This window comes from Mirounga leonina, unplaced genomic scaffold (assembly GCF_011800145.1).
Source record: "Mirounga leonina isolate KUSES-001 unplaced genomic scaffold, KU_Mleo_1.0 Mir_154, whole genome shotgun sequence".
Lineage (NCBI taxonomy): Eukaryota > Metazoa > Chordata > Mammalia > Carnivora > Phocidae > Mirounga > Mirounga leonina.
Window position 1 is genome coordinate 963,840 of NW_023270389.1, and position 27,485 is coordinate 991,324.

At 62.4% G+C, this 27,485-nt stretch overlaps 1 protein-coding gene across 1 annotated transcript in view; it reads right to left on the reverse strand.

Annotated features, from left to right (window-relative positions):
- KCNN3 (potassium calcium-activated channel subfamily N member 3) overlaps positions 1-26,083 on the reverse strand; it is a 129,932-nt gene extending 103,849 nt beyond the window's left edge. The window contains exon 1 of the mRNA XM_035009696.1: positions 24,949-26,083. Coding sequence (XP_034865587.1) covers positions 24,949-25,788 — 840 coding nt within the window. The 5' untranslated portion in view covers positions 25,789-26,083. The remainder of the gene's footprint in view (positions 1-24,948) is intronic.
- Positions 26,084-27,485: the final 1,402 nt, after the last annotated feature.

The window sequence follows — 27,485 nt, forward strand, 5'->3', positions numbered from 1 at the left end:
CGTGGCGGCCCTCCGTGGCTCCTGCTCGTGGCGGCCCTCCGTGGCTCTTGCTCATGGCGGCCCTCCGTGGCTCTTTGCTCATGGCGGCCCTCCATGGCTCCTGCTCATGGCGGCCCTCTGGGGCTCCTTTCTGTTTAGTCCATCTATCCTGGACAATCACGCGCCTAGCCTGCCTCCCCTCACCGCACAGCGGAGGTCGCGGTGATGGGGAGAGCCGAACATCAGAACATATTTGCTACTGGATGATTGTGTCCTGGATACCAGCGAGGGGTTTTCCTGTTTACAAAGCATTTCGGGGCCTGGTTTTCTATTTGACTTCTGGGAGTTAGGGAGAGCCATTCCCATCTCACAGATGGGAAAACTGAGACGTGGGGTATTTGCACAATTACCCAGGGTCACACGGCTTGGGACCCCAAATCTTCTAACACTGTGTTGCCAAAACACTGTTTTCTCTACAGACCCATGAGTGGGACCTGCCTGGGAGCCCTTGGGAATGTGCCGCTCAGGTTTCAGTGGCCGGACAGCTCCACCCAGGCTGATGAGACAGCCTCTGAGGGCACAGGGAGCCAGGCCTGCCGGGGAGTCAGTCCATGCAGGCTTCCCTGCAGAGTTGTCCTGGACCGGGAGGCTTTCCTACTGACAGAAAGGAAAAGCAAAGACAGAAGCTCCAAGAAGAGTATGTCCACACCAGAAAAATACACAAACGTGGAGACCCAGAGCCCCTTCATTCAGGGCTGAGCTGGGAGAGCCCGGCAGGAACCTGTTGCTGGCGAGGAGACGGTAGGACTCCCACAGCCCCCTCCGGGCATCTCTCGGCATTGCGATAGGGACACCTTCCTCTTGAGGAGCTCCAGCCCCAGATCAACTGCATCCTGTGCTGGACACAGAACGTGGGTTCAGAGCAGATCGCCGAGATCCTCCTCCAGCCCAGGGCCTGAGGCACCAAGGGACATGAGCAGTCCTTGGCCCAGCTTGCCAGGGCGGAGCCGAGGCACCACGGGGCCTGTCCCTGTGAGGGGTCCTCGCTGGCTGTCACTGTAAGCCGGGGAGCATGCTGCCTCCCCTCCACCCTGCCCCACAGCTATGTCCCTGTTTCCCAAGAACAAGGTTGGCGATTGTCAGCTTGCGGTTCTAGGTCAGAACCACACTCTGTGCTGGGCCCCCTGAGACCCCGCAGCCCCTGGGCTCCCATGGGTGGTCACCCCAGACTCCAGGCTGTTCTGTGCAGAGTCCGGATCCTATCTCTCTGTCCCTGTGACCTGGTACTCAATAAGTACTTGATGAACGAATGAATGACAGGAGGGAGGAGCAAGGCAAACGACCCCATTACAGGTCCGGCGGTCCAGGCCGTGCACGTGGGACTGGCCGGGGAACGGGGGGCTGCCAGAGCCACCGTCACTTTCCTCATCCCACCGACTAAACATACTTGCTTAGGATACATTGTTTAAGCCTTTAAACATAACAGCTGTGAGTTGGAAAGAGTAGGAAAACAGGAATCCCAGGCAGCCCCCACCCGGGCTCCTCGCCTTGAGAAGCTCTGGGACCTGGTGCCAAGACCACGGAAGAAATGATGCTCCTGGAGGAGAGCCTGTCCTTCCACCCACAGCCTTCTCAACGCCGCCGGCAAGGTGCTGGGAGCGGACATGGGGCCCCTGAGCCCCCAGCGCAGACGGCGACACGCGAGACCTCACCCCAGCACAGCGAAGCAGGACCACACCGTCCAAATGCACTGACGTGGCCCCACCGTGTCCCCAGCTTCCAGGCAGCCACCCCAAATCAGCTGCTGGTGTCGCCTAGGGCCAGGGGCCGGGAGGCCCAGCAGAACGAATGGTCTCATTGAAGAAACCCAGCTGGGCCCTGGGCTGTGGGGAGCCAGGTGGGCGTTCCTGCAGGATGGAAACAGCCAGGCATGTGAGCCTCAGGGTCAGGAGGGCACATTCTTCCTGGGAACTCACCCTGCTCCCTCCAGCTGCCACCAGCTGTGCGTGCAGGGGACAGCCAGGAGACATGGGTCAGGTGGCCAGAGGGGGACGACGTCAGCTCCGGAGTCTGCTCATCTCACATGCCAGGACTGGGTCGAAGTCACCCAGCTGCTGGGTCCACACCTGGACGCTAGCTCCAGAGACCCCCACCCCTGCACTCCTGAACACACTGCCTCCCGTCCGCCTAAATCCCTCGCATCTCCAGGGCCTGCAGGATCAAGTTGGATCCCCTGAGCAAGGTACCTGCATGATTGGAGTCCTGCTCACCTCCCCAGCCTCACTCACACCACAGACCCTCCCCTCCTGGCCCGACACGTTCCCCAGACGGCCTCCGAGACCCCGCTGTGGGCCTGCGACTCCCAGCAGCCCCCCTCCCCAAGCGGCCCCTCCTCTCTGCTTCCTCCACTGGGAGCAGGAGCAGAATGGCAGGTCCCGGGGAGAGCATCTGTCCACCCGGCTGTGAGCCCTGGGAGCACAGGAACCAGCTGTCTGTCATCTTGTGGTGTCTCCACGTCCGACTGCAAGAGGAGCAGCTCCCACAACGGGAGGAGCCGGGAGTCCTCGGAAGGCCCCTCGGGGCTCGCAGAGACATGGTTTGATGGACCATTTCCCTTCGAAATTCGTTTTCCCCACTCGAAGTATGAATAGGAGAGTATACCTGCTGGGCATCCCCCGACCATCACCAACTGGTAGGGAGGAAGGTGCCCAAGGGGCAGGAGGGCCCAGGACCTGACCTGCGGGTGGAGGAGATGCACACAAAGTGGGCGGGCCACACGCGGGCGACCAAGGGCTGGCCCAGACCCCAAGAACCCCCACACGAGGGCCACTGGGCTCAGTCAGGCTCAGCTGTCATCTGCCAGGGCCAAGGGGTCCGCACCATGTGCCTGGGGCAGACCCACAGCAGAGCATCTGGGTCTTTCCAAAGCAGTCCTGGCCGCCCAAGAGCATTTCCGGGGCCCTGGCCACCAGGGGACTAGCTTTGACTGATGGAGTGCAGAGGTGAACAGACAGGACACGGCGCAGGGGGCCACAGCCAGAATGGACACCTGCTTCTGCCTGGAGCCTGGGGGGCACTCGGGGAGTCCGGGGTTTCTAGACTCAGCCTGAGCATCGGGCAGGAACAGCGCTAGAAACTGGACTTCCCTGTTTGGTTTATCTCTTTGTCTCTTGTAATTTATCTAGTATTTCCCGAAAGGTCACGGGGTGGTGATTTCAATACTGTAAAATTTGTAGAGATGCTCTAAAAGAAATGTACAAATTCCACAGGTTTACACTGGCTTAAAGGTAATATATTTTATTAAAAGCATCTATTCTGAGTACACTAGGGGTAGGATTTGCTGACCGATTGGTTAGAGATCCAAAGGGCTTGTGCTATTAAAAGATTCACTGTGTTTTGGGGGTGGTGCAAAGCAACAGAAATCAAAGGCATTTGCCAGGGTAGGATTTGTGGTCGGAGGAGAAAGTGGAAAAGTGGTCTGTGGCTCACAAAATGCTACGCAGTCCCCCTCCCGGGAGCGGGGAGCTGGGTACAGGACCAAGGACCCCCTTCTCGCTTCCCCTCGTGGCCCCCATCTGCTAAATTCAGTCTCCGTCACTCAAAGGAGAAAGAGCGAGCAGTCGCCTGAGGGCGAAAGACGCCCCAGGCCGGCAGCAGAACCCCCGTCCTTCAGCTCAGCCCAGCAGATGCACAACCTCTCCTGGAGAGCTGCGGGGTCTGGGGTCCCTCACGCCTCCTCCCACGCCCCTCCCCCACTGACACCCTGCCCGGAGCCCCAAGATTGGGCCACCACATCCAGGCCGGGCATACTGCAGGCCAGCACCTTGGGCTTCTGCCTCCCGGAGGCCTTGTGGGGTCCAGCGCTCCCGTCCCTAAAGCCACCAGGAGGAGACTCGCAGGGGCATCCCAGCTAAGTGACCCCAGGGTTAAGGAGGGACTTTTCGAGTGAAGATGGGCCACGGACAGCCACGTCAGGGTCAGGCCTCATCCTCTCCCTCCAGACCCCACACTAGTGGAGCGGTGGGGTGGGGGAGGGAATAACAAAGTAACCCCCTCCACCTACTGGGTCCTCCCCAGGGTCTGCATTACCTCCTCTGACCCCACAGACCCGGGATGGCCGCTCCAGACTTTGCTGATCATTAGTGGCCCCTGGGGAGTTTCCCAGGTTGCACCTGGGCCAATACCATCAGGAGGGCGGGGCTGGAAGCTAGGCACGCGCAGTTTAGAGATCCCCAGTGATTCCAAAATGGAGCAAAGTTTGGGAACCACCAAGGTACATGCTATTGTTACCCTTAATTAATAAGGAAATAGATCCTCAGAGCAGCTAAGAACTTGCCTAAAGTCACACGGCATATGGGCCATGGGGTCAGCATTCGGTCCACACCTCTGCGAGTCCAACTTAGAGCCCCCCAAACTCCAAACTTCTGCAGAAAGTCTTTCTGATCTACCACTGTTCTCCCACTCGGCCCCCACCCCCCGCCCCCCAAGCACCCCCAGGAGAAGGACCCTGCGGGCAGCACTGGGTCTGCCCTTTTCTCCTCCAAGAACCCCATTTCAGTTCTCTCCAGAACAGAGCCCTGGCCTGAGAGGACCCCAAGAGCACGGTGAGGTGTGAGGAAAACACTCAAGGGTGCACGTGTGTGACGGAGTCCGCGTGGCAGGTGGTGCAGAGAAGGCCGGCCAGGGAAGGGGCAGGTGGAAGAGGGCCCTGGGAGGGCTGAGACCAAAACCCACAGTTGGTCTGCTTCCTCACAGGCTGTGTGCCTTGGGGCCAATCACTCCCCCTCTCTGAACCTCAGATCCCCTACTCTAGGGTCTGAGCAGGTGTGGGCATAGGAACACTGCGGCCCCTGCAGGCAGAGGCCACACACAGTTGGGGCACCCACAGACCCCCAGCCTCAGGGGGGCCTGGCCAGGCTGGGGAGGAGCCGAGGAGGGGGCCGAGCAGACGAGCCCCTGGGCTCACACCCCACGCCTGCTCCTCCTGCCCGCCCCAACCACGACCCCTGGAGCAGGACCGGGGTCACAGTCCTGGGGTCCACCCCACCCAGTACCACCCCCAGAGCAGGGCAGGATGGAGCTGACGTCTGGAGGCCCCCGCTCCCTGCCCCAACCCACTGATCTGCAGCTTGTGCTGGCTTCTTCCAGGCACCACACGGCATCTGGGTCCCACGGGGGCCGTTCAGGGCCACCCCTCTGTGAGCCTTCCTGGCCCTCCCAAAATTAATTCCCCGTGGGACTCTGTTCTGGGCACACCTCCCTCCTTGCACACTTCACGCTGCCCCACGCCCACCATCTGCTCTCACCGCTGTTGCCCAAGACCTTCAAGGGAAGGGTCTGGGTCTGTGTCAGCAACAAAGCATCCGGGTCAGGAGGTCACCCCGCCCGGTCACCCGGTCACCGGGGCACCCAGTCACTCGCCGGCCGGGGACCAGGCCTGCGCTCGCCGGTCTATACGGTGGGCATCCAGCACTGGCTTCCCCGAGTGCCGTGAACAGTGAGATGCGTGTGCGGAGTGCTCAGCGCAGGGCCTGCCACTGCGGGGGGCAGGGGGATCAGTAAACGACAGCCATGAGTTCCGTTCCGTCCCCACGGTCCGCTCGCCCAGCATGTGCTCTGCCCTGTGGGCGCAGCACCCTCTCGGTGTGAGGGACTGAGCTGGACACCAGTCCGTGTGCAGCCTGGATGGGCCGCTCAGCCTTGACCAGAGCTGGATGCCCACTCCCAGGCTGGGCTCGTCCCTGCAGCCTCCACGCCCAGAACAAGAAGCTGCCCCCACCTTCCAGGCGTCAGACCTCACGTGCAGTCCTCCCCACCTCAGCCCTTAACAAGTCTGAAGCCCAGAGATGGGCCAGGGCCCAGGGAGGCAGGGAGGGACATGCAGAATGCGGCCCAGAGGGCAGCCAGGGACTCAGCAAGGGGCTCTCGCCCGCACTTTCCCCGGTGCCGGAGGAAAGGCAACATTCCGGGAAAGCTGTCTGGGCAGGAGGGGCGGCTGGGGGGCCAGCACCAGGCCATGGGCAGGGGGACGGACAGCAGGCCAGCAGGGGAGGGTGCAGGGGCCGGCCCGGGGGCGCCCCCTCCCCAAGCCCCTCCAGGCCCCCCAGGATGAAAATCAAGGGACTGCACAGATGTGCATAATTCACGCGATATTAAACCAACGTGCTCTTGTCAGGCTTCTGGACTTTATAAAGCAATTTTGCTAACTTTAATGGAGAATAAGACTCAAGAGGAGAGATCTCCTGTCCTTTCCTCATTCAGCACAAAGAGAGTCCCAGAATGTTAAGTCGGGGGGGGACGGGACCCTCGAGACCTCCCCTGGGTCATGGGACACCTCGGCCACGGCGGGAAGGGCCTGGTCCCAGGCACGCCTCTCATTTGACCAGAGCGCAGTCGGGTGCCCAGGGGGGCAGAGAAGGCAGAGACCGCAGACGGGACTGTTCTCAGGGCGTCTCGGGTCCCTGGGTGACCGAGCCACGAGAAGTTCCCCGGCCTGCACTCATACCACTTTCTTATACTTCACGAGGTGCTCCCACTGCAGCAGCTCCCTTGGTCCCCTTGAGACACCTGTCATGTTGCAAGGGCGACATCCTTACCCTCATTCTAGAGATCAGGAAACCGGGGCCCAGACAGGCAGCAGCTGCTCGCCGAGGAGCAAACACGGGCCCGCACACTCTTCCCACGGCACCAGCCGGGGGGCGGGCGGGGGGGCAGACAGCCTGCCCGTCCTCCAGCCCTCCTTGCCCAGGACGACATCACAAATCAATCACAGCACTCTCCCCATCAGGCTCAGACTGCACCTCAGAACCCTTCTCAACGCTGCCCTTCCAGGAGTTAGTACCATTGTTCGGTGGACATGACCCCTGGGGAAGCCCTGTTGGCTATTCCTGCAGCCCGCCCTGCCCACTCCTCCCCACCCCACCAGCACGGCCACATGCCATGAGCTTCGGGGACGGACCTAAGGGCTCGGCGTCGCCTGGCCACTCAGCCCTGAGAGCCTCAGAGCCCACCCCCTGGTTCCAAATGGGCCCCAAATGAAACCAGATGCACCTGCCCTGGGGAGCAGATCCCAAAGAGGGACTGCACCCCCCAGGTCCCCGAGCTCTCCTCTATCCTCCCTGCAGGGCCCCAGCACACAGGTACTCAGAGGCCCGTCTTGACTAGCACACGTCTGCTTCAGGTACACGGGACCCAAGGTGTCTGGTCCAGAGTGGACCTGACCTGCTGTCTTTGGGAGCCCTCCAAGACTCAGGCAGGAAAAGAGGCCAAGCTTGCTGTCCTGGGGCCCAGGGCCTCAGCCAGTCCTGGGGACACTCTACCCCCCCTTGCCGGGGCCACTGAGCCTTTCCAGTCTAGAGAGAGACACTTCCACAATCCTTCCACAATCCTTCCACGTGGGCCCTCCCACAGCCCCGTTTAAATCATGGCAATAAAACTCTAAAAGTGCTCATTTTGATCCTCCTGTGCATCCTTGTTATTTATGCAAGGTGGAGAACCGTGAACCCAGCCCATCTCCCACATCCCTCCCGGGGGGCAAGGGGCAGCCTGGAGAGCCGCCGAGCCCACCAGCCGCCCTGGCCGGGGCCTTTCCTTCTGGAACCCCGAGGGCCAGTCCCGAGGGGGGTGGGACACACCCTCTTCCCACCCACCTCCAAAGGGCCTGGCAAGGCCTCTGCAGCCACTGCCCGCATGCCTCCCCCCTGCCCTGCCCTCTTCCCTCTTCCCTGCGGGGTCCCAGGCCCCAGACCCCCAGGCACCACAGTCCTGCAGGCGCACTCTCGGCATCACCCCTGCTGTCTCTGCCGCTCGTTGGGAAGTTTCCCTCCCGGTATTACGGATATCACGAGATTATTTCGGCGTGGGACCTCTCCACAGCATGGGAGGGTTTTATCACTGACCTATTTAGAAGGGCTGCCGCGGGAAATAATAAAAGGTAGACTGACTTTTACTGAGTTGTATTTATTTTTCTACACTCTCCGCAGACGTCCCCTCGTGTCTGCCCCCCAGCAGACCGCACCCCTGCCCCCCAGTACCCCGCTGCCCGTAGGTGGCCGCAGCCCCTCCGCACCCCGCCTCGCCCTCTGTGGCCACGGTGGCCCCCCGGAGACCGCCCTCGGGGCGGCTTTGCCCGGCTGCCTACCGGACTTTCAACAGGAGGGATGCATGGGAATGAAGTGCTCTGTCCGTCCCGGTGCTGCGTATCCATCTAGACCCGTCGCGGGGCCGTGAGGCGGGCTCCACGGCGGCCCCCAGACCCATCCCCGTCCTCACCACCACCCACACACATGGGTACACTGAGGCAGACACCGAGGTCAAAGCCATCCTGGGAACATCGGGCAGAGCCCACCCTGTGCCCCGGGGTCGCCTCGCCCCCTGCCCCCCGCCCCCCCGCCCCAGCCTCCCTTCGTTCCTGCCCAGACATTTGCCTGGAGCCCCTGTGCCCGGCGCCGTGGGGGGGCCCACACCCCTCACCTCACGGATCTGCCTGACAAGCATCTCTACTGTGTGGGAGACGCTCCCCTTCAGAGAACCCAGGCTTCTGCCCAGGTCATCCTGATGGGCATCAGGTCATCGACCCCAAACCCAGGGCTCTTGCGCCTCTGGAGCCTGAGCCGAGTCAACCTCTGGGCCGAGGCCAGGCTGGCCATGCTGACCCCGCTCCCGGGCACCACGCTGGGCTCATGGGGTACCTAGTCAGGGTCAATCGCGTGAACCGTGCTAGCGAAGGGCCCAGCAGGGCATCCTCCCGGGATCCCCGAGCCCCTCAAAGCCGACGCAGCCAAGGCAAACTCAGGATATCTGACTGCTTCCCTGACCTCAGTCTCTGAAAGGCAACACGATCCTGCCCCACCCGCCCATCTCGGGCAGTCGCCCCCTCTTATCCATGAGACATGGTGGCCATTTGCTGGGCGAAGAGCAGCACCCCTGTGCTCTCACCCAACACGCTCACACAGCCACCCCATGGGTAAGCCCCTTACCCCCGTTCCCACACACAGAGCTCTGGGGAGACGGGCCGCTCATCTGCCCCGGCTCCTCCCAGGCTCCCGAACTGGCAGGAGAGGCCGTGCCCCACCTCCGGAGGGCCTGGCAGCCCGAGGGGCCCTGAGCCCAGGGCAGGCAGCTCGGGGGCTCGCAGCTCCCCTGCTCCAAGAGAGGGCTGGGCTTGGAGCAGAGCAGGGAGGGGATGGGACCGCAGCCGTGGCCTCGACCCGCAGGCGCAGCCTGGCTCCCCAGGCCGGAGAAAGGTCAAGCCCACACATGAGCCGCCCCACATCTTGCCTTCCCTTCTCCTCCTGAATGACAGCGAGACCTTCTGGCCCCCCGTTTCCACCGTCCTACAACCCGTCCCCTGCTGCGGCGTGGCCACACCACCGAGTTGCTCAAATGCCTCTCGCCACACTCTGTGCCCTTGGACCAAAGTGCCAGCCCCTGTCCTGCCTGGCAAGGCCCCGTGACCAGCTTGCATGCCCCTTTCCCATCTTTTGTTCCCCACACTTCCAGGAAAGCCTCTCTCCTCCGTCCCTCCCTGAGAACACCTGGCACTGTCCAATGCTGGGCCTCGGCCAGACTGTCCCTTCAGCTTGGAATGCTCTTCCCCTTCGCCTCACAAAGCCTCGCCGTCCTTCACGGCCCAGCACGCCCCTCGCCTCCTCTGAGACGCCTCCAGCCACGAGGAGTCACAGGCGTGCCCTCAACACGATGCTGCACCTGCCACAGGAGTGGAGGCAGCCGGACCACTGCCGACCACGAACTGTCCACCTCCGGGCCCCCCAACAATTCCGAGGTCACTGCCCAGCACAGAAGGGGTGTCCGCGGAAGTCGGCCCAGGAGAGTGTCCTCAGAGCCTCAGCTCATGGGTAGAGACCCTTCCCCCACTGTGGGTCCTGTCTGGCCCCAGGGCTCAGAGCTCAGAGCAAACCCTGATTTCCTGAGGCGGCCACCAGGGAGTCCTGGCCCACTCACCCCAGAAGGATCCTAGCAATGCCCGGGCTGGCGCACTCAGCCGTCTCTCCCCTGCCGGGAAATCTGCCGCTCACCCAGCTCCGTCTCCCACTCACACGGCGCAGAAATAATAGCCCTGCATTTCCCTGCAAATTCCATCTCTCCCAAATGGAGACTAGTTCCACCTGCTCAAGGAAACACCGAACAAGAGGCCAGATGAAGCGGGTCTGGGAGGACACCGTGTGGCCTGGCAGGGGCAGAGGGGGTCCTGGGCTCCCCCTCCCCAGAAATCCCCTTAGGGCTGGGGTAACAATCCCAGTGACCCCTGCCTTCAGGCGTCAGCAGCCGCCCCGAGTGGCCGCGGGGACACCACTGTCCTGATTAACGACCAGACCCGACCTGCAGGGAGGCAGACGCAGACCCTAGGAACAAGGAAACACCCCACCGAGCCCGGTCTTGACCCGGGCCTCCCACTCCTGGCCCAGAGCCCGTGGTGACAAGGGGCTGTCCGTGAGCAAGTGGGGGAGTTGGGTTAAGGCGTCGCGCTGCATCTGATAAAGCATTGGCCGGTTCTCACTCACCCCGAGAGCCTGTGAGGGTGAGTCCCCCAAAGCAGGGTCTCCCAACCTCGGTGACACTTGGGGCCGGGTGACTCTTCGTCGTGGGAATGCGCTGGAGTGCTGCAGGCTGTTTACCAGCACCCCCGGCCCCTGCCCCACTAGCAACATCCCTGTTCTACTCGTGATAACCAAAAACCTCGGCTGACTTCGCTAAGTGTCCCCCAGGGCGGCAGAATTGCCCCAGTTGAGCAGCCCGGATCTAGAGGCACAGAGTTAGGTCCCAGGTGTCACGGGGGGGTTCCCCCACTGTTCTCTCTCCCCCATTCTCGTACCAGTGCAGATGGCCTCCTCTGCTCTATCCCCTCCCTTGGGGCAGAACAGGCCTGCCCGGGACAGAGGAAGGGAATGCACGGTGCCGAGAGCCCGCACTTAGCAAGCGTCTAGTCACTGGGCTGAGGCCCTGCATCAACACGGCTGCGCAAAACTGCAAGCCAGGCGCCACCACCCCCTTCACCAGATGGGCAAATGGACTCAAACATCAAGTCACCAAAGTCCCCCAGCCAGCAAGGGTCAGGGCCCGGATCTGGTCCCAGGTCGGAAGGCCCGTGCCCCGCAGGCCTGGGCTGCCAGAACAGAGCGACCTTGGTCGGCAGGTCCCGAGACACTCGCCCCTGGGCCCAGGTCCCAGCATCAGCAGACGATGGAGAAGGCCTTAAGAGCCACTCGCGGCCCCTCTCCCAACTCCCCTCCCCGCTGTGAGGGGCCGGGTGTGACAGCTCCCTGCCTGGCCCCCCAGAGCCCTGGACACTCGGCTACACAGCGGCTGAGCGTGGGGCTGGCCGGTCCCGAGGAGCTGCTGGGCCCTCTCCTTATTCCTGCCCCACGCCCAGGAGTGGACACGCTGAAAAATTAGAAGTGCTGGTCTGTAGAGTTGTGTCTTGTTTCAGTAACTGCTCATAAAGTCAGGCCTCCCAGCCATGCTGGTATAGTTTCAACCATGTATGGCCCTTTGATTCATCAAACTGTTCTGGGGTCAGCCTAGAGCAGGAAACCATGGCCTTGAGATGTGGCTCTGACCCAGAAAGACCTCCAGGGGCCTCCGAGGAGTGGGCATGGTGGTGCTGGAGGCACAGAGAACTTAGGTGAATTTTTTTTAAACGTGGCCCGAGGTGCCACAGACTGTCCTCTGGAATGGGAGGGGAGCCGTCCGTCACGGGCAGGCGCCCAAGCTCTGTCCTCTGACCTCCCACCGTCTCTGGGGCATGTGTGACCCACTGACAACACCTCAACCTCAGTCCAACCCCAAACCCCATCTTCCCCCCAAAACTGTTTCTCCCCCAGTCTCCACGCTGGTTAGCGGAAACTCCATCCTTGCATTTGCTTGGCAGCCTCCTGACTGCCCCTTTCTCTCCCCACCTCCCCAGCACCACCACACCCCACATCCAGTCCGCCAGGGATGACTTCCACCCCAGTATTCCAAGGATCCAACCACATCTCACCGTCCCCTGCTCCCGCCCGCCGGGCACCACAGCCCCCACCTGGCCTGTTGCCTGACCGGGGCTCCTTTGCCCCCACCCCCTTGTCTGTTCCCAACTCTGCAGCCAGAGGGGTCCTATTAAAATGTAAGTCAGACCTCCTGACTCCACTCAGAGGCCTCCATCTGCCTCATCTCACCCCACAGAGCCTGCGGTTCCCCCCACACGCCCCCAGGCCCCTCATCGCTGGGGAGTCAGCCTCGCGGACCCTGGCAGCCCTGAGACCTCACTGTCCAACCCAGTGGACACAGGCCACATGACCCCTGGGCCCTGCCACGTGGCCAGCACAACAGGATTTTTAAATGTATTTCATTTCCAATAATTTACATTTAAAAATTGACAGCTGGGGGGGCATGGGTGGCGGCTGGTTAAGCGTCTGACTCTTGATTTTGGCTCAGGTCGTGACTTGGGCTCCAAGCTCAGAGGGAGTCTGCTTGGGATTCTGTCTCTCTGCCCCTCCCCCTGCTCAAGTTCCTTCTCTCTCTAAATAACTAAATCCTTTTTTTTCTTTTTTTAAAGATTTTATTTATTTATTTGAGAGAGAGAGAATGAGAGGCAGAGAGCATGAGAGGGAGGAGGGTCAGAGGGAGAAGCAGACTCCCCGCCGAGCAGGGAGCCTGACGCGGGACTCGATCCCGGGACTCCAGGATCATGACCCGAGCCGAAGGCAGTCGCTTAACCAACTGAGCCACCCAGGCGCCCCTAAATAACTAAATCCTTTTAAAAATTGGTAGTCCGTTCATTTATTCGAAAACCTTTAGATATACTTGCAATAGCTTGAGCGTGTGAATCTGCTCCTTTCGCTGTAAACTCCGAACCCGGATACAGACCTGGATTTCCACCGAAGGCCTAGCGCCCGACTGCGGGGCGTTGTGAGGCGCAGCCTGGCTTTCAAAGACTCGGGATGAAAAACAGAACGTGAACTGTCAACAATTCCTCCCATTGATCACACGCTGAAACGGTAATATCTTCACTATACTGGGTTAAATAGAGAATATCGTGAACAGGAGTTTCACACGTCTCTTCGCTTCCATGTTAACATGGCTCCTGGGCAGCGCCAGGCTGGCGGGCGCCGACCCCTCCCGGCCTTCCGTCCCGCCTTCCTCCTCCCTCGCCTCCGGAAGACCCTCCGGCAGACGTCACCTCCGGGGAGGCCTTCCCCAGCACCTGGTCAGAATCACGACTCCCACTGCCTTCCCACCCAGCGTTGCTCTTCTTGACAGCATTTAACCCCGTCCAGCCGAGCGCGTGACCGCATCAGAGTTCAGCGGCCGTGTGGGCGACGAGCACGGCGCTCCTGGAGGCCGGGCCTTCTGTCTGCTGCGGTTTCTCCCACGATCCCTGAGGTGCCCCGAACAGTGTGGCACATAATACAGTCAACAAACGGGTGAACGTCACCCGCCCAGGCCCCCTGCACAGCTGGAGATTTCTCAGGGGAGTGCCAGGCACACAGTAGGTGCTTCTGCGGTAGGCCGGTCTGCTCCCAGGATCACCGGGGAAACAGAGGCAGCCGGGCGCGGTCACGCCACAGAAGGCAAAAGCGGTGGCCAGGGTCCTCGCATCGGACAGGCCCCTCCCCACCCCAGGAAAGCCACCAGCACCGCCGTGAGCACCGCAAGGGAAGGTACATTTCCTCCCCTTCCCATCGATTTTTATTCTCCCAGTGAGAAGACAAATCTGTTCCCCCTCCGCCAGAAGGCCTCAAGCCATGGCTCCATGCATTAGAGTAATTAAATCCCTGCTGCTAGGAGAGCTCAGGACTGAGCAGTCCTTGTGCCAAGGGCCGGCCCGCGGGGGGGAGGCAGCGGGGAGGAGGCTGGCCAGAAGGGCCTGTCTCTCAGCTGTTTCCGGAGAGTGACAAAACCCACCTAGCCACAGTGCCCTGGCAGCCTTCACTCCCGCCACCGGGGCTGAACCTCGCCCGCCGTCTCCTGCCCACTCCCTGGCCCCATCCGGCCCAAGCCTCCCTCCGGGAGGAGCTATGCCACCCACAACCTCACTTCTCCCATTTTCCAGATGACAAAACTGAAGCCAGAAGCCGGGCCTCCCCCACCCCCACCAGCGCAGGGCCTTCCTCTGCAGCCATGTCTCTGCTGGTGCTCAGCGTGGGCGGAAAGCCATGCCATGTGCTCTGCCATGGTGGCGTCCCGTTTAACCCCACGATGCCCAGACACAGGGTCACGATCAACCCCCAAGGAAATAGAAGAGAAGCACAAAAGCAGCTCGCCCCAAGCCACTCACGCAGTAAGTGACAGAGGCAGGATTCAAACCCAGATCTGCCGTTTCTCTGGAGGCCAGGCTCTCCTGGGCAGTGGGAGCAGCAGAGCTGGCTGGGACGTGGCCGCAGGTGGATGACAGACGTGGAGAGAGGGGGTCGGGGGGAGGGACAGGCCGAGTGGGAGACCCAGCCTCAGGCTGGGGGTCAGACCCAGGCCGCGTGCACCTGCTTCTGTCCTTTACAACACGGCCGCCCTCCCCAACCAGCCCGTGAGCCCCAGGCCCCGTTCAGTGTTGGACCCCAGAGCCAAGCAGGACACCTGGCACCTGCCGGCCTCCCGAGCAGCTACAACCAAAGACGGAGGGCCGCAGAGGAGAGTGGGGTGGATGTGGGCAGGACCTAGAGGGGAGGGGGCCACCACAGGCACCAGGCTTCACGACCCGGACACGGCAGGGGCACGGGGTCGGGGCTCAGTCTCATCCTTTGGGTTTTGGTGAGTACGTCTGTGTTTGGGCCTTCAGGTTAACAGGGAGGAAACGCGTGACAACAGCGAGGGCTGACATCCCTTTACGGTGTGACCGTGTCCCCACGAGGGTGGGGGTGAAACCCTGTCATCCCTACTCAGGGCGCTGGAGGCCGAGGCTCACGGAGGCTGATTTTCCCCCCAGGCTCGCGCGGCCATGACGCCGCGGAGCGGGGACAAGACCACCACAGCCCCCCATGCCCGGCTGACCCTTGCAGAGCCCCTGGGGGACAGCAGCCCCGGAGCCCAGCCCACTTGCCAACATCTCGGGGTTCCTGGATGGTCAACAAACCTCTGCTTCTAAACTGACGGCCCTCCCCCCACCGAGCTGCAGTCACCCACTAAGGCTCTGGGTGAGACTGGCAGGGCTGCGAGGGGGGCAGAGCACTGGGGTGTGGTGGGCGGGGTGGACGCCTTCGAGGAGCAAGAACAGCTTTTGGGCTTGAAAGGGCTGAGGCCAGGGGGCGGCCACACGGGGCATGGGCATTGAGGACACTCCTGGGGTCAAATCAGCTCCACTCTCTCCTGGCCGGGACGCCCTGGGCAAGTTCCCTGACCTCTCTGAACCTCAGGTGGGTCAGCTGTCAAACGGGGACAGCTGTGGGCCCCGAGTGAGACGAGGCATATGGAAGACCCTTAGTAATGTTCATTTCCTTCTCCTCCCGATCTGTCCTTGTCTTCACTCCTGAATGAGATGCAGGGTTGCTTTGAAGCCATTTTTAGGGAGGGCGAAGGGGTTTCCTTCTTATGAGAGTAGCGCATTCTCCCGAGCTGCTGGGGACAGGAGCCTTGTAGGCGACCCTGTCCACCCACGGAGGAACCCGCACGGCCCAGCCTTCACCCTGCACCGGCTCGTGGCTCCACCCGTGTCATCTCCCTCTGGAGGGATCCTCTCCTCGCTGGCGGACAGTGGTCCAGCATCTTGTGCCAAATGCCCTCCCGCCCGGCTCAGCACCATCGCACCCCGGGAGCCCAGAAGGCATCTCGGCAGCGCAAACACCAGGTCCAGCCAGAGCAGGGGGGACAGGAGTCACGGGACCAGGTAAAGGATCCCCTGGGATCCCATGGCCACTGGGCTCTGGGAGGAAAAGCTGAGCCTTGGAGACCCGCACGGGCCAAGGGCCCCTGGGGCCAGGTCCACGCCACACTGAAGCCCCCATCTCCACCCTCGGCAAAAGTAATGATGGGCCCACTTCCCAGACAGAGGCCACTGCTCAAGGCCATACAGCTAAATCATACACAGTCAGGATTGGACCCCAGGCTGTGTTGAAAGCCTGAGCTGTTTTAGGGAGAGTCAGCGGAGAGGCACCCGTTTCATTGAGGAGACCCCTGTAGCTGACTCAAGTTCTTAAGGGCACAGACCTTTGCAGTCCTGGACCCAGAACAGGGCCGGCCACCTAGCAGGTGTTCAGCGGGACTAAAACCTTGACTCCCTGGATTCCGGCTGCACTCTTACCACTTGCAATGCTGAGGGGCCTTGAACAAGTCACAGAACTTCTCTGGGCCTTGAGGTCCTATAAAGAGGAGGACGGCCCCGCCCTGCCTTCCTCACTCCTGGTGGGCCCACGGAACTTGGCATCCAGCTTAGAGGTATGATTCCACACCTGGCCAGCTATGCCCCCAGCTCCCCCAGAGAAGGCCTCCCTTCAGGCCACCAACCCTATCCAGCTCTGAGCCCGACCCAGAGGGACGCACTCAGCCCCAGCCCTCATCCTGGAGGAAGGCGACATGACCTAAGTCAGTGGCTCCCGACGCTCCCACATGTGGGAGCCATTCGGGCCCCGGCTGAGCAAGCCAGCATCCGACCCAGCGGAAGCCAGAAAAGAGAGGAAATGGCTAAGCCCCAATTTGTTAAAATCAGGAATCTTCTTAAAAAGGAGAAAAGCTAGGCAAAATCCCTGTGCGGACGCCGGCAGGTGCCAAGTCAGGCAAAGGCGCTAGGAAGGCCTCCCCTTGTTGACAGCCCGGGGTCCCCCAACCACCAGGAGCCACGAGCACACTTAGCTCTCGCCAGGCTGCCGAACCCCACTCCCTCCACGCACAAACGGGAGAGTGAGGCTTGGGGAGCTGGCGTCACTGGCCTATGGCCCCCCAGTGGCAAGGGGCCGGGCCAGACCGGCCCCGCTCCCCAGGGCCTTCTTCCCTTCTGCCCCTGGCAGGCACCCACCTTTGTGGGTTTCCCCATCGGTAAGTTCAAGCTAAACCGCAAACCCCGGTTCCTAGAGATGCGGCTGGCAGGCCCCGCGGCCTGAGAGCTCTTGGGTAGACCCCAGGGGGCTCAGCCCCTGCAGGAGCGGCCTTTAACACAGCTTTCCTGCTCATCTGACACTGACATCACGCCTGTCCCTCAGGAAAAATGCCCAACGAGCTGACTCAAACTTAACAGATGCCCATTTGCATATTATTTCACACATCATTTGCATGTTGTTCATTTAGTGCCGCCACAGCTCTGCTCGGAATACAACTCTTGTTACCTTGTGGCCAAGCAGCCGTCGTGGGGGAAAAAAACGTCCCCTACACAGGGCAGGCCCCGACCCCTGGCACACGCCCCCCAGGCGGCAGCTCTGCGCGCCCCTGGAGGAACAGGTAGCTGCCCACAGCCGGGAGCTGAGAAAGAAGCTCGTCCACAAGCCCCACAGCCCTGCATTCCCTGCCCCACGTCTCCCGAAAGCCTGTCGTCTCTGAAGCCACTCAAAGTCCCCAGTCTCCTTGGTCCCCCGCTTCTATCCCAGGACGGCCTCCCGGCCGGCCCTCCCCCCGCCGTCCCACGCGCTCCGCCTCGTTCTGCACGGTCATCGCGCGTCCCCCTGACCTTCCTCCTGGACTCTCAGGCTCTGGCCTGACTCCATGGCCTTATTTTTGTTCCCTCCACCTGTCCCGTTTGCATGGACACACCCAGTTAGCTGTGCCCAGGCCACAGATTGCTGACTGTGGGTTAGGACAACTGGGTCCCCTGAGGCAGGAAGGCTCCAGAAGCCCAGGCCAGGCCAGGCCGCCGCGACAGCCCCACCTTCCAGGGAACATCCCGCTTCCCCTCGCTTGTGCAGACGCCCCCAGGGCAGCCCATCCAGAAACACGACCACACGGGTGACTTGTCACCCAAGGATGAGAGGGGGGCACAGGCCGTACGCGCTCACCTCTTCCAGAGCCCTTTCTACAGCCAGTGGAGCGGAGGGTGACATGCGCACTCACGCACTCACGCCCCCACGCCCCCACGCCCCCCGGGTGGCTGTGGGTTAGCAGGAGCATCTTCGGAGCACTGGGCTCATCAAACACGCCTGGCAGGTTTCAGGGCTCAGCGGGTGCCTCACTCTGTGCCAGGCGCCATGTACGGGCGGAGGCTGGAAGTCCCTATGGACGTCTGAGAAACAGGTTCCAAATTCAGGAAACTCCCTGGAGACCCACCAGCATAGGACACCGGGGTCTGAATTCAAACCCAGAGCCAAGCCCTTGACCACCATGCTAGCTTGGCTCTACCACTCCTACCAAGTCTCAGGAAACAAGAGCATCAGGTCTTCAGTGTGGACGCCGAGCTCCTGAAGACTGTAGATACCAACGAAATATTAAGTCGCCCCCGTGCCCTTGTCCTTGGCACAGGCATCCTGCTCCCTGCGGAGAACCTCCAGGATGAGACCTGGCCCCAGGAACGTCCCCGCGCGTCCCTGTCCTCCCTCCCCACGCTGTGCGCTGCCTCACAACAGGACCTGCTCCAGCCTCCTCCCCACCGCTCTGCCTGGTTAATCCTGGGGGACCAGCCACCGCCCACAAGGAGCCTCCCCAGTACCCTGAAGGCCTGCCTCCTTCCTCAGCGCCCCCAACGCCACCAGTGGACGCTGAGGCCGGCCTGGATGTGTGCACCTGGGTGCAGCGCTGGCCCCCGACGACAGAGCTTGAGGACTGTGGCCTGTGGTCTTTGCAGCGGACCAGAAAGTGCTGGAACGGGGTCGGGGTGGGGTTGGCATGAGAACCCTGCCCTCATTTTTGAGTCAAAGAAACAGAGGCCCAGAGAGGCCGAGGGCCCTGACAATGGCCACACAGTGAGTTGGAAGCAAGAGGGGAAGCAGATGGGCCTTTCTTTAACACTTACTGCCGCTAACAGAGCCAAACAGAGCCTCATGCCAGGGAAGGAGGAAACTGGGACTGGGGATGAAGAAGAAAATTCTAGAGGCAGGGATGAAGAAGCCTGTAGAGGTTCCCTCACTCAAATCCCCCGCAGAGGTCTACAGCAGGGTTGGGGACAGGGAGACAAGCAGGCGCTGGAGACCTGGACTCCAGCTCTAGAACCATCTCTCCTGAGGGGCCCTGGACGTGGACCACACACCCCTCTGCAGCCCAGGTTTCTACCTGTGGCTGGTTGTAGTGACCCCGGGGCCGCGGTGGGTCATGAGGACGCAAGCGTGGCAACACTGTGTGTGCTGTATATGCCAAGCCTGGCGGCCAGGGCTGGGGAGGGAGAGGCACCCAAGGGACGGCGGGAGTTCCGCCATGTGCGGGGGCCTTGGTGGGGTGGGCCCCTGTTCGTCCGTAAGCCCCACACCTTCCCCATCCCAGCCTGGCCAGCATCGCCCCAGAGCAGTCCTGGGCTTCCACACAGACCCTGGGCCTGTGCACAATCTCACCCTGGACCCAGGCCGCCCTGGGGCCCCGCGCTGGCGCCCCCAGGACACAGGTCTCCCACCTTCCTGCCTCCCCTGGTAAAGTTCCTCCCAGTCCAGTATCCAGAGGCGTCACAGGGCTCCAGCCCATCAACCCTGGTCTGCCTCTTCCACAAATGACAAGCAGCTTCTCCAGCAGCAGACGAGGGAAAAAGGGAAAAGGCCCAGGTTCTCATCCCAGCACGGCCCCCTCCAGCTCACACTGCAGCCTGGCTGGGGTCCGCTCGGCAAGGGGACAGGGGGCCGTGACCGCACCCACGGCCAGGACTCTCGGGAGCCCGAGGCCCCCCCGACGCCGCCTGGGTGCTCACAGGCAGTGCCCCCACCAGCCCTCGCCCCACGGCCTCGCCACCCCAGCAGAGCTCCTGGGGGGCAGGGGAGGTGGGCCTGGGGCACCTCAGAACCCATCAGCCTCCTCTGGACTTTGCTCAGCAGAAAAAAAGGCACAGAACTTCCTCCCCACGGCTCCTGAGAACAGTGTGGTCTCAGAATCCCCCACCCTCATTATTTAAAGAGGAATAGCTGCTTTTCTGGTTTCTCTCTCTCTCCCTCTGGGTTTTGAAAGAAAAGAAAACCGGGTCTGCAGCCACTGAGCTGAGTAAGGCGGTGTTGCATTGAGTCGCCCCTCACAGCCGCGCTCTGTCACACACATTCTCCCCCCAAAATGTGCTGGACGAATAGCCCCCACAAACCCGCACTCTGTGCGGATTCCGCCCCTCCAGCCAGGCCGCCGCCCCTCCATGGAGGTGACTCCAGTTTCTTTTCATTTTATGTTTCTTTACCTTCTGTTTTTCAGAGCAGATCTTTGGACCCTGGACTGGCCGGTGTCCCTCCCTGAAAGCTGGGGAAGGGCCATGCGAGGCGGCCCCCAGCTTCCCAGTTAGCCCATGCAGCGGATGCAAGCCCAGCAACAGCGCTGTGCCCGCCGCAGGGGACGCTGCCGGGAGGAAGGGGTGTCACAAGCACCCCGAATTCTGCCCCGGACAGCTATAAACAGCGTGATGATGCGCCAGGGACAGGCATGCACTGCTGAGCTGTCCCTGCTGCGGTTACAAACGTTTGACTCATTTGTGGGCTGGCCACAAGCGTTGTAAATAGGGTCGCCACCACCCTGGGTGGGAGCATGTCCACAGAGCTGCTCTTGCCCTCCCTGGGCCAAGACGCTCAGCATGACCCCAGAGTAAAACCTACGCCTGGGCTCAGACCCTCCCACCTCCTGCAACCCTGTCCTGCAGGCCGCCACACAGGGAGGGTCCTTGGAGGGGTCTGTCCCATTCAGCGATGCCAACACTCCTGAGACCACAGAGGCATCTCCTCCCAAAGGTCAGGATGCCCCTGACAGCCGCCCACCTACCCCAGAGGGGCTCCCGGGTCTGGCAGGAGGTGCGGGCCGTTCTCCCAGCCAAGCCCGCCCGCTGCCCTGCCCTTCTGCACACAAGCCCTCCATGGCCAGGGAAGGCAGGGGCTCAGAGACCTGGGACCCGCTAACCTACTCAGTCGTTCAGGCTGGAGGCTGAGGGTGGACTCCTGGACCTCTGTGAGGTCAGCAAAGACACACAACACGTCGGCCCTAAGGGACCCCATTTTCTTTGAAGGGTTAAATGGCCAGGAGACCAAGCTGCCCTGGGCACGCAGAAGGGCCTGCCCTTTCCAGGGGTCCTCCCTCAAGGTGTTGTGAAGGAACAGAGGGAGCCAGGCGTGGGGGTCAGGCAGGGCAGCCAGGGGAGCACCATCCCCTGACCCCCGCCCACGGCCTGGGTGAGCCTGGCAGCAGGGCCAGGCAGGGGGGTGGTGGGAAGCACCCCACTGCAGGGGAAGCTGCGGAACGGCAGGGGTCCGCTCTGCTCAGGAGGTGAGACCCAGCTGGATGGTGAGCCCGGGGGTAGCTGGAGGTTGGGCACTAACAGGGGACACGGAGAGCGGCCTCGCCGTACCAGCATTTCCCGGCCTCCCCTGTGGGAGGCCGGGAAATGGACACTGGACACTGCGGCGGCCCCACGGCCTGACCCCACAGGTCCCTGGGAAACAGGCCCACGAGGACTTGTCAGCTGGACAGAGGTGCCGGCCGAGCCACAGCGAGGTGGCAGGCTGGGGCTGGGGAGTCCGCAGCTCGGGGAGGAGAGGGGCGGGCCCCGGTTCTCCCTCCACCCAGTGGACAGAGCCCAGCAGGCGGTCCAAGGCCTCCAGCCAGCTCAGGAAGACCACGGCACGAACGCCCAGAAGGACTCCCTGCAGACGCGCCGCCTGAATCCTGACTGGCGCGGACGCGGCAGAGACCAAGTCCCTCAGAGTTCCCAGCAGGATCCCTGGGCCTGGCCCTGTCACCGTGTCTAAGCCCTTGGGGTAAATCCACCTGTTTTTCTTAAACCTGGACTCCCTGCCCAGTTCGGGGGGCAGCCCTGCACCCGTCAGCGTCCACGAGGGCCATCTCTGGCCCCTCGCTGCCAGTCGGCCTCCCGGCCCGGGCCCTCCTGTTCCTGGGCCCGGCGTCGGCCCATCTCCCTCCCCCGCCGTCACCTGTGGCTCGTGAGGAGGGGACCGAGGACCGCTTATCTCCTCGCCCGGGCCCCCTTCTGCATTAACTCTGAATAAGCTCAGGGCAGGCCACGTTCCTTCTCAAGGGAGCCAGGCCCACGTGGCAAATTCCTCCCCAGCAACAGACATCAGCCAGAGACACAGATGGGAGTCCGCAGCCCCGAGGAAGGAAACAGCTCCCGGAAAGCGGCAGCTCCGGCGCAGGCTCGCGGCCTCCCATCGCTTGGGGAGGACGTGTGGCCCCCTCCCAAGGGCCTCTGAGTGGGAAGGGCCACCCTCAGTGCAGAGCTCCCCAGTCGGCCCGGGCGACCTCCACACTGGTCAGCAAAGCCAACCAGACACACGGAGTTCTCCAGCTAAAGACACTGCTGCCCGGCCCGGCCCGGCTCAGGGCCTGCCGGACGGCCACGCCGCCCTCGCTCCTAGCCCAAACGCTCTCGCCACGGTAGAGCCCGTGACAGACAGGCTGGGGACAGATGTACCCTCCCCTAAAACAGAGCCATGAGTAGAGGCCGTTTCCAGGCAGAAGACCCAGCCCCTTCTCAGAACTTCTCCCCGACAGGACGCAACTTCTCACGCCATTGACAAGCGTTAGCTCCGACCTGCCGAGGGCCCAGCTGATTCTGGAGCCAGAGTTGGGGGGAAAAGACGCCTCTGCTCTCATCACCACTATTAATAACAGTGACAGTAGGCCCCGTGTTGGAGCCTCACACTTATCAGATTCGCCCTCCCCGTTGACAGCTGGGGAGATGGGCTCGCAGAAGACACACAGCTGGTCCAAGATCACAGCTCTGGAAGCGGCAGGGCTGGGATTCAAACTTCACTCTGATTCTTTACAATGATCCTGTTTGTGACCGGGGCCGGCGAGGGATAGCTGCCTTACCCATCCTGGGTCCACAGGGCCTGACCCAGGAGACACCCCAAAATTGCTTGTCCCAGAATGACTCAATGCACAGAGGGGCAGATGGAGAGGCTGGGGAGCAGGTTACCATGAGCCCTGCTGACCACCACCCACACTGGCCCCGGGGGCACACAGGTGGCCACCTCACCAGCTGGGGCAAGCAGGACCTTGCTGCTCAGGGCCCCTCACACTGCCATGAGGGTCAGCAGCTTAGAACCGGCTGAGGCCCAGCGCAGTGGACCTGCCTCCCCTTCCTTCACACCCGAGTCTGTTTTCCCTGGCTCCGGGTAAGGCCCTTTCCCTGAATACTCCTTCAGGGTGGCACCTGCCCCAGATCCTTTCCTGCCAGCAGCAACGCTCCCATGGCACTAAGACCAAGGTGCCCCATGCCGGGAGCATCCCCAGAAGGAGCCATTCCCTTAAGAGCTCTGACCACGGGGGGCGCTGGGGTGCTGGTCTTGCCCCTTGCCCTCACCCCTGAGCACCTGGGCCTTCATCAGTCTCCCCCGGCGAGGGCTCCTGGTCCCCACGGGGGGCTGGGGGGAGCCAGGGCCGCGCCGAGGGTGGCGGCCCCGAGAGAGCCGCAGCAGGCTCAGAGGCTCGCTCCAGGGATGACTAAGTGAGCTGCTATTCCCGGGGAAACCCTGCTCACTTCTGCCCTCTGAGGGGCTCAAATCCTGGCACTATTCTGATGCAGGCAGCTTCCAGGGGCTGCCCTCTGCTGGGGCCGCCCCCTCTGAGCAGCAGGTCCCTGGGGGGCCCTCCGCGTGCAAGGAAGTCTTGGGGCTGGCTGCTCAGGTGGCTGACAGGTCTGCCCGTGCCTGCGGGAGAGGGAGGCTGGGAATGAGGGAAATCCGATCAGCACCTCCTAGGTTTTTGCGGCTGCATTTCAGCAAGGAATGTGGCAGTCCCACAGCAGCTGTGCCTAGCCTGAAACAAGCTCTATTTGAAACCTGCAACAGCTGAACCCCTCCCAGCCACCCCCTGCCCAAAATGACAAATAAGAGAAATCCAAGGGACAAGCAAGCACGCACACACGCACTCACACACACCCTCCCCCCACAACCAATTGGGGGTGAGGGGGGTAGGGGGAAGAAATCCACTTGTACACTGAGTGCCCGGGGCCTGCAGCCCTCCGGCCCGCAGCGCGAGGGCCCCCAGCAGGCAGAGCACTGGCGGAAACCCACCTGCCTCCATCCCCACGCCCCTGGAGGCCGCGATTTCCAAGCCGAGGCTGAAGCCAAGCCGCCAGCCCCGGCCGGGTGTGCACGCACTGCACCTCACTGATCCCGAGAGGCGGGCCCCGGGTGCGGGCTCTCGGCCGGCGGGGAAGCCCTATCATCCCATCTGAAGGAGAGGCGCTCGCTCCCCGCTCCCGGGGGCTAAGGCCAAGGCGGCGCCCACCTGCTCTGCTGGGGACACCTGTAGCCGGTTTTGTCAGCGGCTGTTTACAGACGGCAGCTTTATGCTGAGCGCTCCTTCCTGAGGGAAAGGACCGCGGGGTCCCTCCGCCCGTTTTCACCCGCGCCCCCAAGGGACTCGGGTCACCGGTGCTCTGCTATTTTGCCCGAAGTCTGTCAGGGACGAGGAGGAAAACAGAAACTTGGGAAGAGAGGGAGAAGCCAGAGGGAGAAGGGATAGGATGGCGTCCCCACCCCCCACCCAGACATTTATTTCTCTTCCATCCTCGGGAAGATGGAGTGGAGCAGGGCGGGGAGCAGAGGAGGCAAGTCGCAGGAACTGGCAGGCAAATCAAGGCAGAGTGTAATTAATTGGTGCGTTAAGCCGCTGGGCTCCGCTTTGGTGCGAGTGAACCAGGAGGAAAACGCTGTCTCGGAAGGGAACCGTTCCTCCTCCCAAACACAGCATTGCAACATACAGTGTACGGGGACGCCCCCGCCCCCCAAGAAAGCAAGCAATGAATTCTCCCGGGGTTCAGAAAGAAAACCATGGGAAGTTAGAGTGCTCCATATAATTGAGCAAACGCCTCTCCAACCACCGCCTCTCCCCTCCATCAATCTCTCTCTCTCTCTCCTCTCTCTCTGTTGCTACCTACATATTCCTTTTGTTCAAGGTATAAAGAGAAACCGCAGCCCCTACCTTTGAGTACAAACCCCAAGAGAGCTCGGTCTCTATCACCATAACAACAATTCCAAACATCCCAAAAATCAGAGCATAGTCACTGAGCCGCTTCCTCTTTTCAAACAGGGCCCTCCTGTGTCCCAGCTTATAGCCAATGTTCTGGTTTTTCCGCTTGTTGGCTTTGGGGAAGGTGGTGCTGCTGGGAGTGGTGCTGGCATGCTGGTGGTTGTGGGTGGCGTTGGGGTGGTGGAGCAGGGTCTGGTGGGCATGGTTGTCCTCCCGGGAGGAGATGATGATCTCTGGGGGGTTGCTGGGGCTGAAGAGCTGGAGGGGCTGGCCTTCGGGCTCGGCCTCGATGAGGTTCCTCCGGGAGGCGCTGAGCCGGCTGAGGGGCTTCATGACCCCACCACTGTACTTGCAGGAGCTCATGGCGATCTCCGTGAACGGGTTGCTGTCCCGCCGGTGCCGGCCGCCTCCGCCAGGCCCACTTGTGGCTGCGGAGCTTGGAGAGTGGCCAAGCAAGTGGTCATTGAGATTGAGCTGGCTGCCCTGCCTGGAGGAAGGGTGGAGGACGGCGGTGGAGTTGGCCGAAGGGAGGCCCCTGAGCGTCGTGGGAGAGGAGTGCAGCAGGCCCGGCTGGACAGGCTGGCCCTGGAGTTGGGCGAGCAGAGACAAGGGATGCGGCGGCGGCGGCGGCGGCGGCTGGAGCTGTGCGGGCTGAGGCGGCACCAGGGGTCCCGGGGGCTGCTGGGGGGCCGCCGCCGGCTGGGGCTCGTCCCCGGAGGATGGACAGGGACACTTGGGCTCTTCATCCAGGTCCCCCACCCCCGAGTCATGGAAGTGCCCAGAAGTGTCCATCTTGGGGCCTGGCTGGATTCCCTGCAGCACAGCCCCCCACCCCAAAGCCACCCTCGCTCCAAAGATGTCCTCAGAGAAAGCCAGGCATCCAAGCCCCCAGCGCGTGTCTTGGCCCCAGCCTTCTTTCCTTGGCTTCGGTCCTCTGGGGCTGCCTGGGGTCCAGACGCCGCCACTCAAGGATGCATTGCCCTGGGCAGGAGGGGCCCGGAGCCAGAAGCCGCGGAGAAGGAACTCCGGCTCAGGAGCTGGCCCTCTGGGAGCGCGCACGGCCAGGCTCAGCCTCACTCCTCGCGGCTCAACAGCTTTGCTCCCCTCCTGCGGCCGGCGCTACACGGCAAGCCAAGCCCACTTAGTGGCCGCGGCCCTCATTGGCTCGGCTCAGGTCGCCCCCGCCCCCAGGCTCCGCCCCCGCGCAGGCTCCTCCCCGGGGGCGGGGCCAGCCGCCCGCGGCCCCCACCCCGCCGCGCCGCGAGGGCAGAGGGCGCAGGCCCCGCAGCGCGCGCTGGGAGCTGTAGTCTCCCACGCGGGGCCGCCCTCCCTCCTGCGACAGGTGCAGCGGGCGTCCGCGAGCCACGGCGACAGGGACGTGCGCGCACGCGGGGCGCCGAGGGGGGCGGAGCGGGGCCTGCCGGGGGGGAGCCGCGCACCCTGACGCGGGGGCGGGCCGCGGCAAGAGTCACGGTCACTCATGGCCGGGGTCTTCCTCAGGTAGACCTCCGCGCGCCGGGGAGGCGGGCCCCGTGTTCCCGGCGCACGCACTGATGCTCAGAGACGTCGAGCAGCTACTTCAGGGTCCCCGTCCTGACCCCAGGTGCGTGAGCGCACCGACTGATGAGCGCCGCAGTGTGTGCAGGGCGCCCCTTTGTCATTCCCAGCCGTGATGTCATCATTCTCCTTTCCCAGGAAGAAAATCCCACAGGCCCAGATAAGTCCCTTGGCAGCTGTGCCCGGCTGGTAATTGAGGGCGCTAGGGTTTGAGCCCAGGCGGGTGGGACCCCCGGCTCCTACACCCTCTCCCGGGATGCCTTCCCGCCGTGACGCTCAGCCCCGGGAATATTGCTCCAAAGATGGTGACGAAGAACCGCCTTCCCAGCGGGGCGGCCCCTGCGGGACGCGGAGTCAGCAGAGGGTCTGGCTGGGGGTCACCCACCCACCTGCTCCGCCCGGCGCGCTCTGGGAGTCAGGGTTCGGAACAGCCGTGGCTTCCGGGCTCGGGGCCATCATCAAGTATTTATTAAGCTCCCACTGTGTGCGAAGGGAGCTCCGAAGACGCAGGACCTGAGCTGAATGCATTTCCACTTCCAACCGCAGCAGACTTGGGGATCAGGGAGGAAGGGGTCGTTGCGGGATTCGCCAGGCACACCTGGGGTTTTAAGAGGAGGAATGATTTCCTCTGTCCAGCTGCTTCCCTGAATAGGAAGGGGACAGAACAGGAGAGCCCTCCACACACAGGGATACACCACACGGGGGCACACGTGTGCTTAGGTGTCACGCACCGGCCCACGGGCACCTGTGGGCACACACACACAGGGGGTCTCTAAAGCAGCTCTCTTGAATGGTGAGCAGCAAGTGGGCAGGGGTCCCACAAATGGGCCCAGAGGACCCTATGCATGCCAGGCTCACCTCTCCAGTCCCCTATTGGCCCTGAGGATTAAGAACTAAATATTACTTGTAATCTAAGCCACAACCCCAGAAAC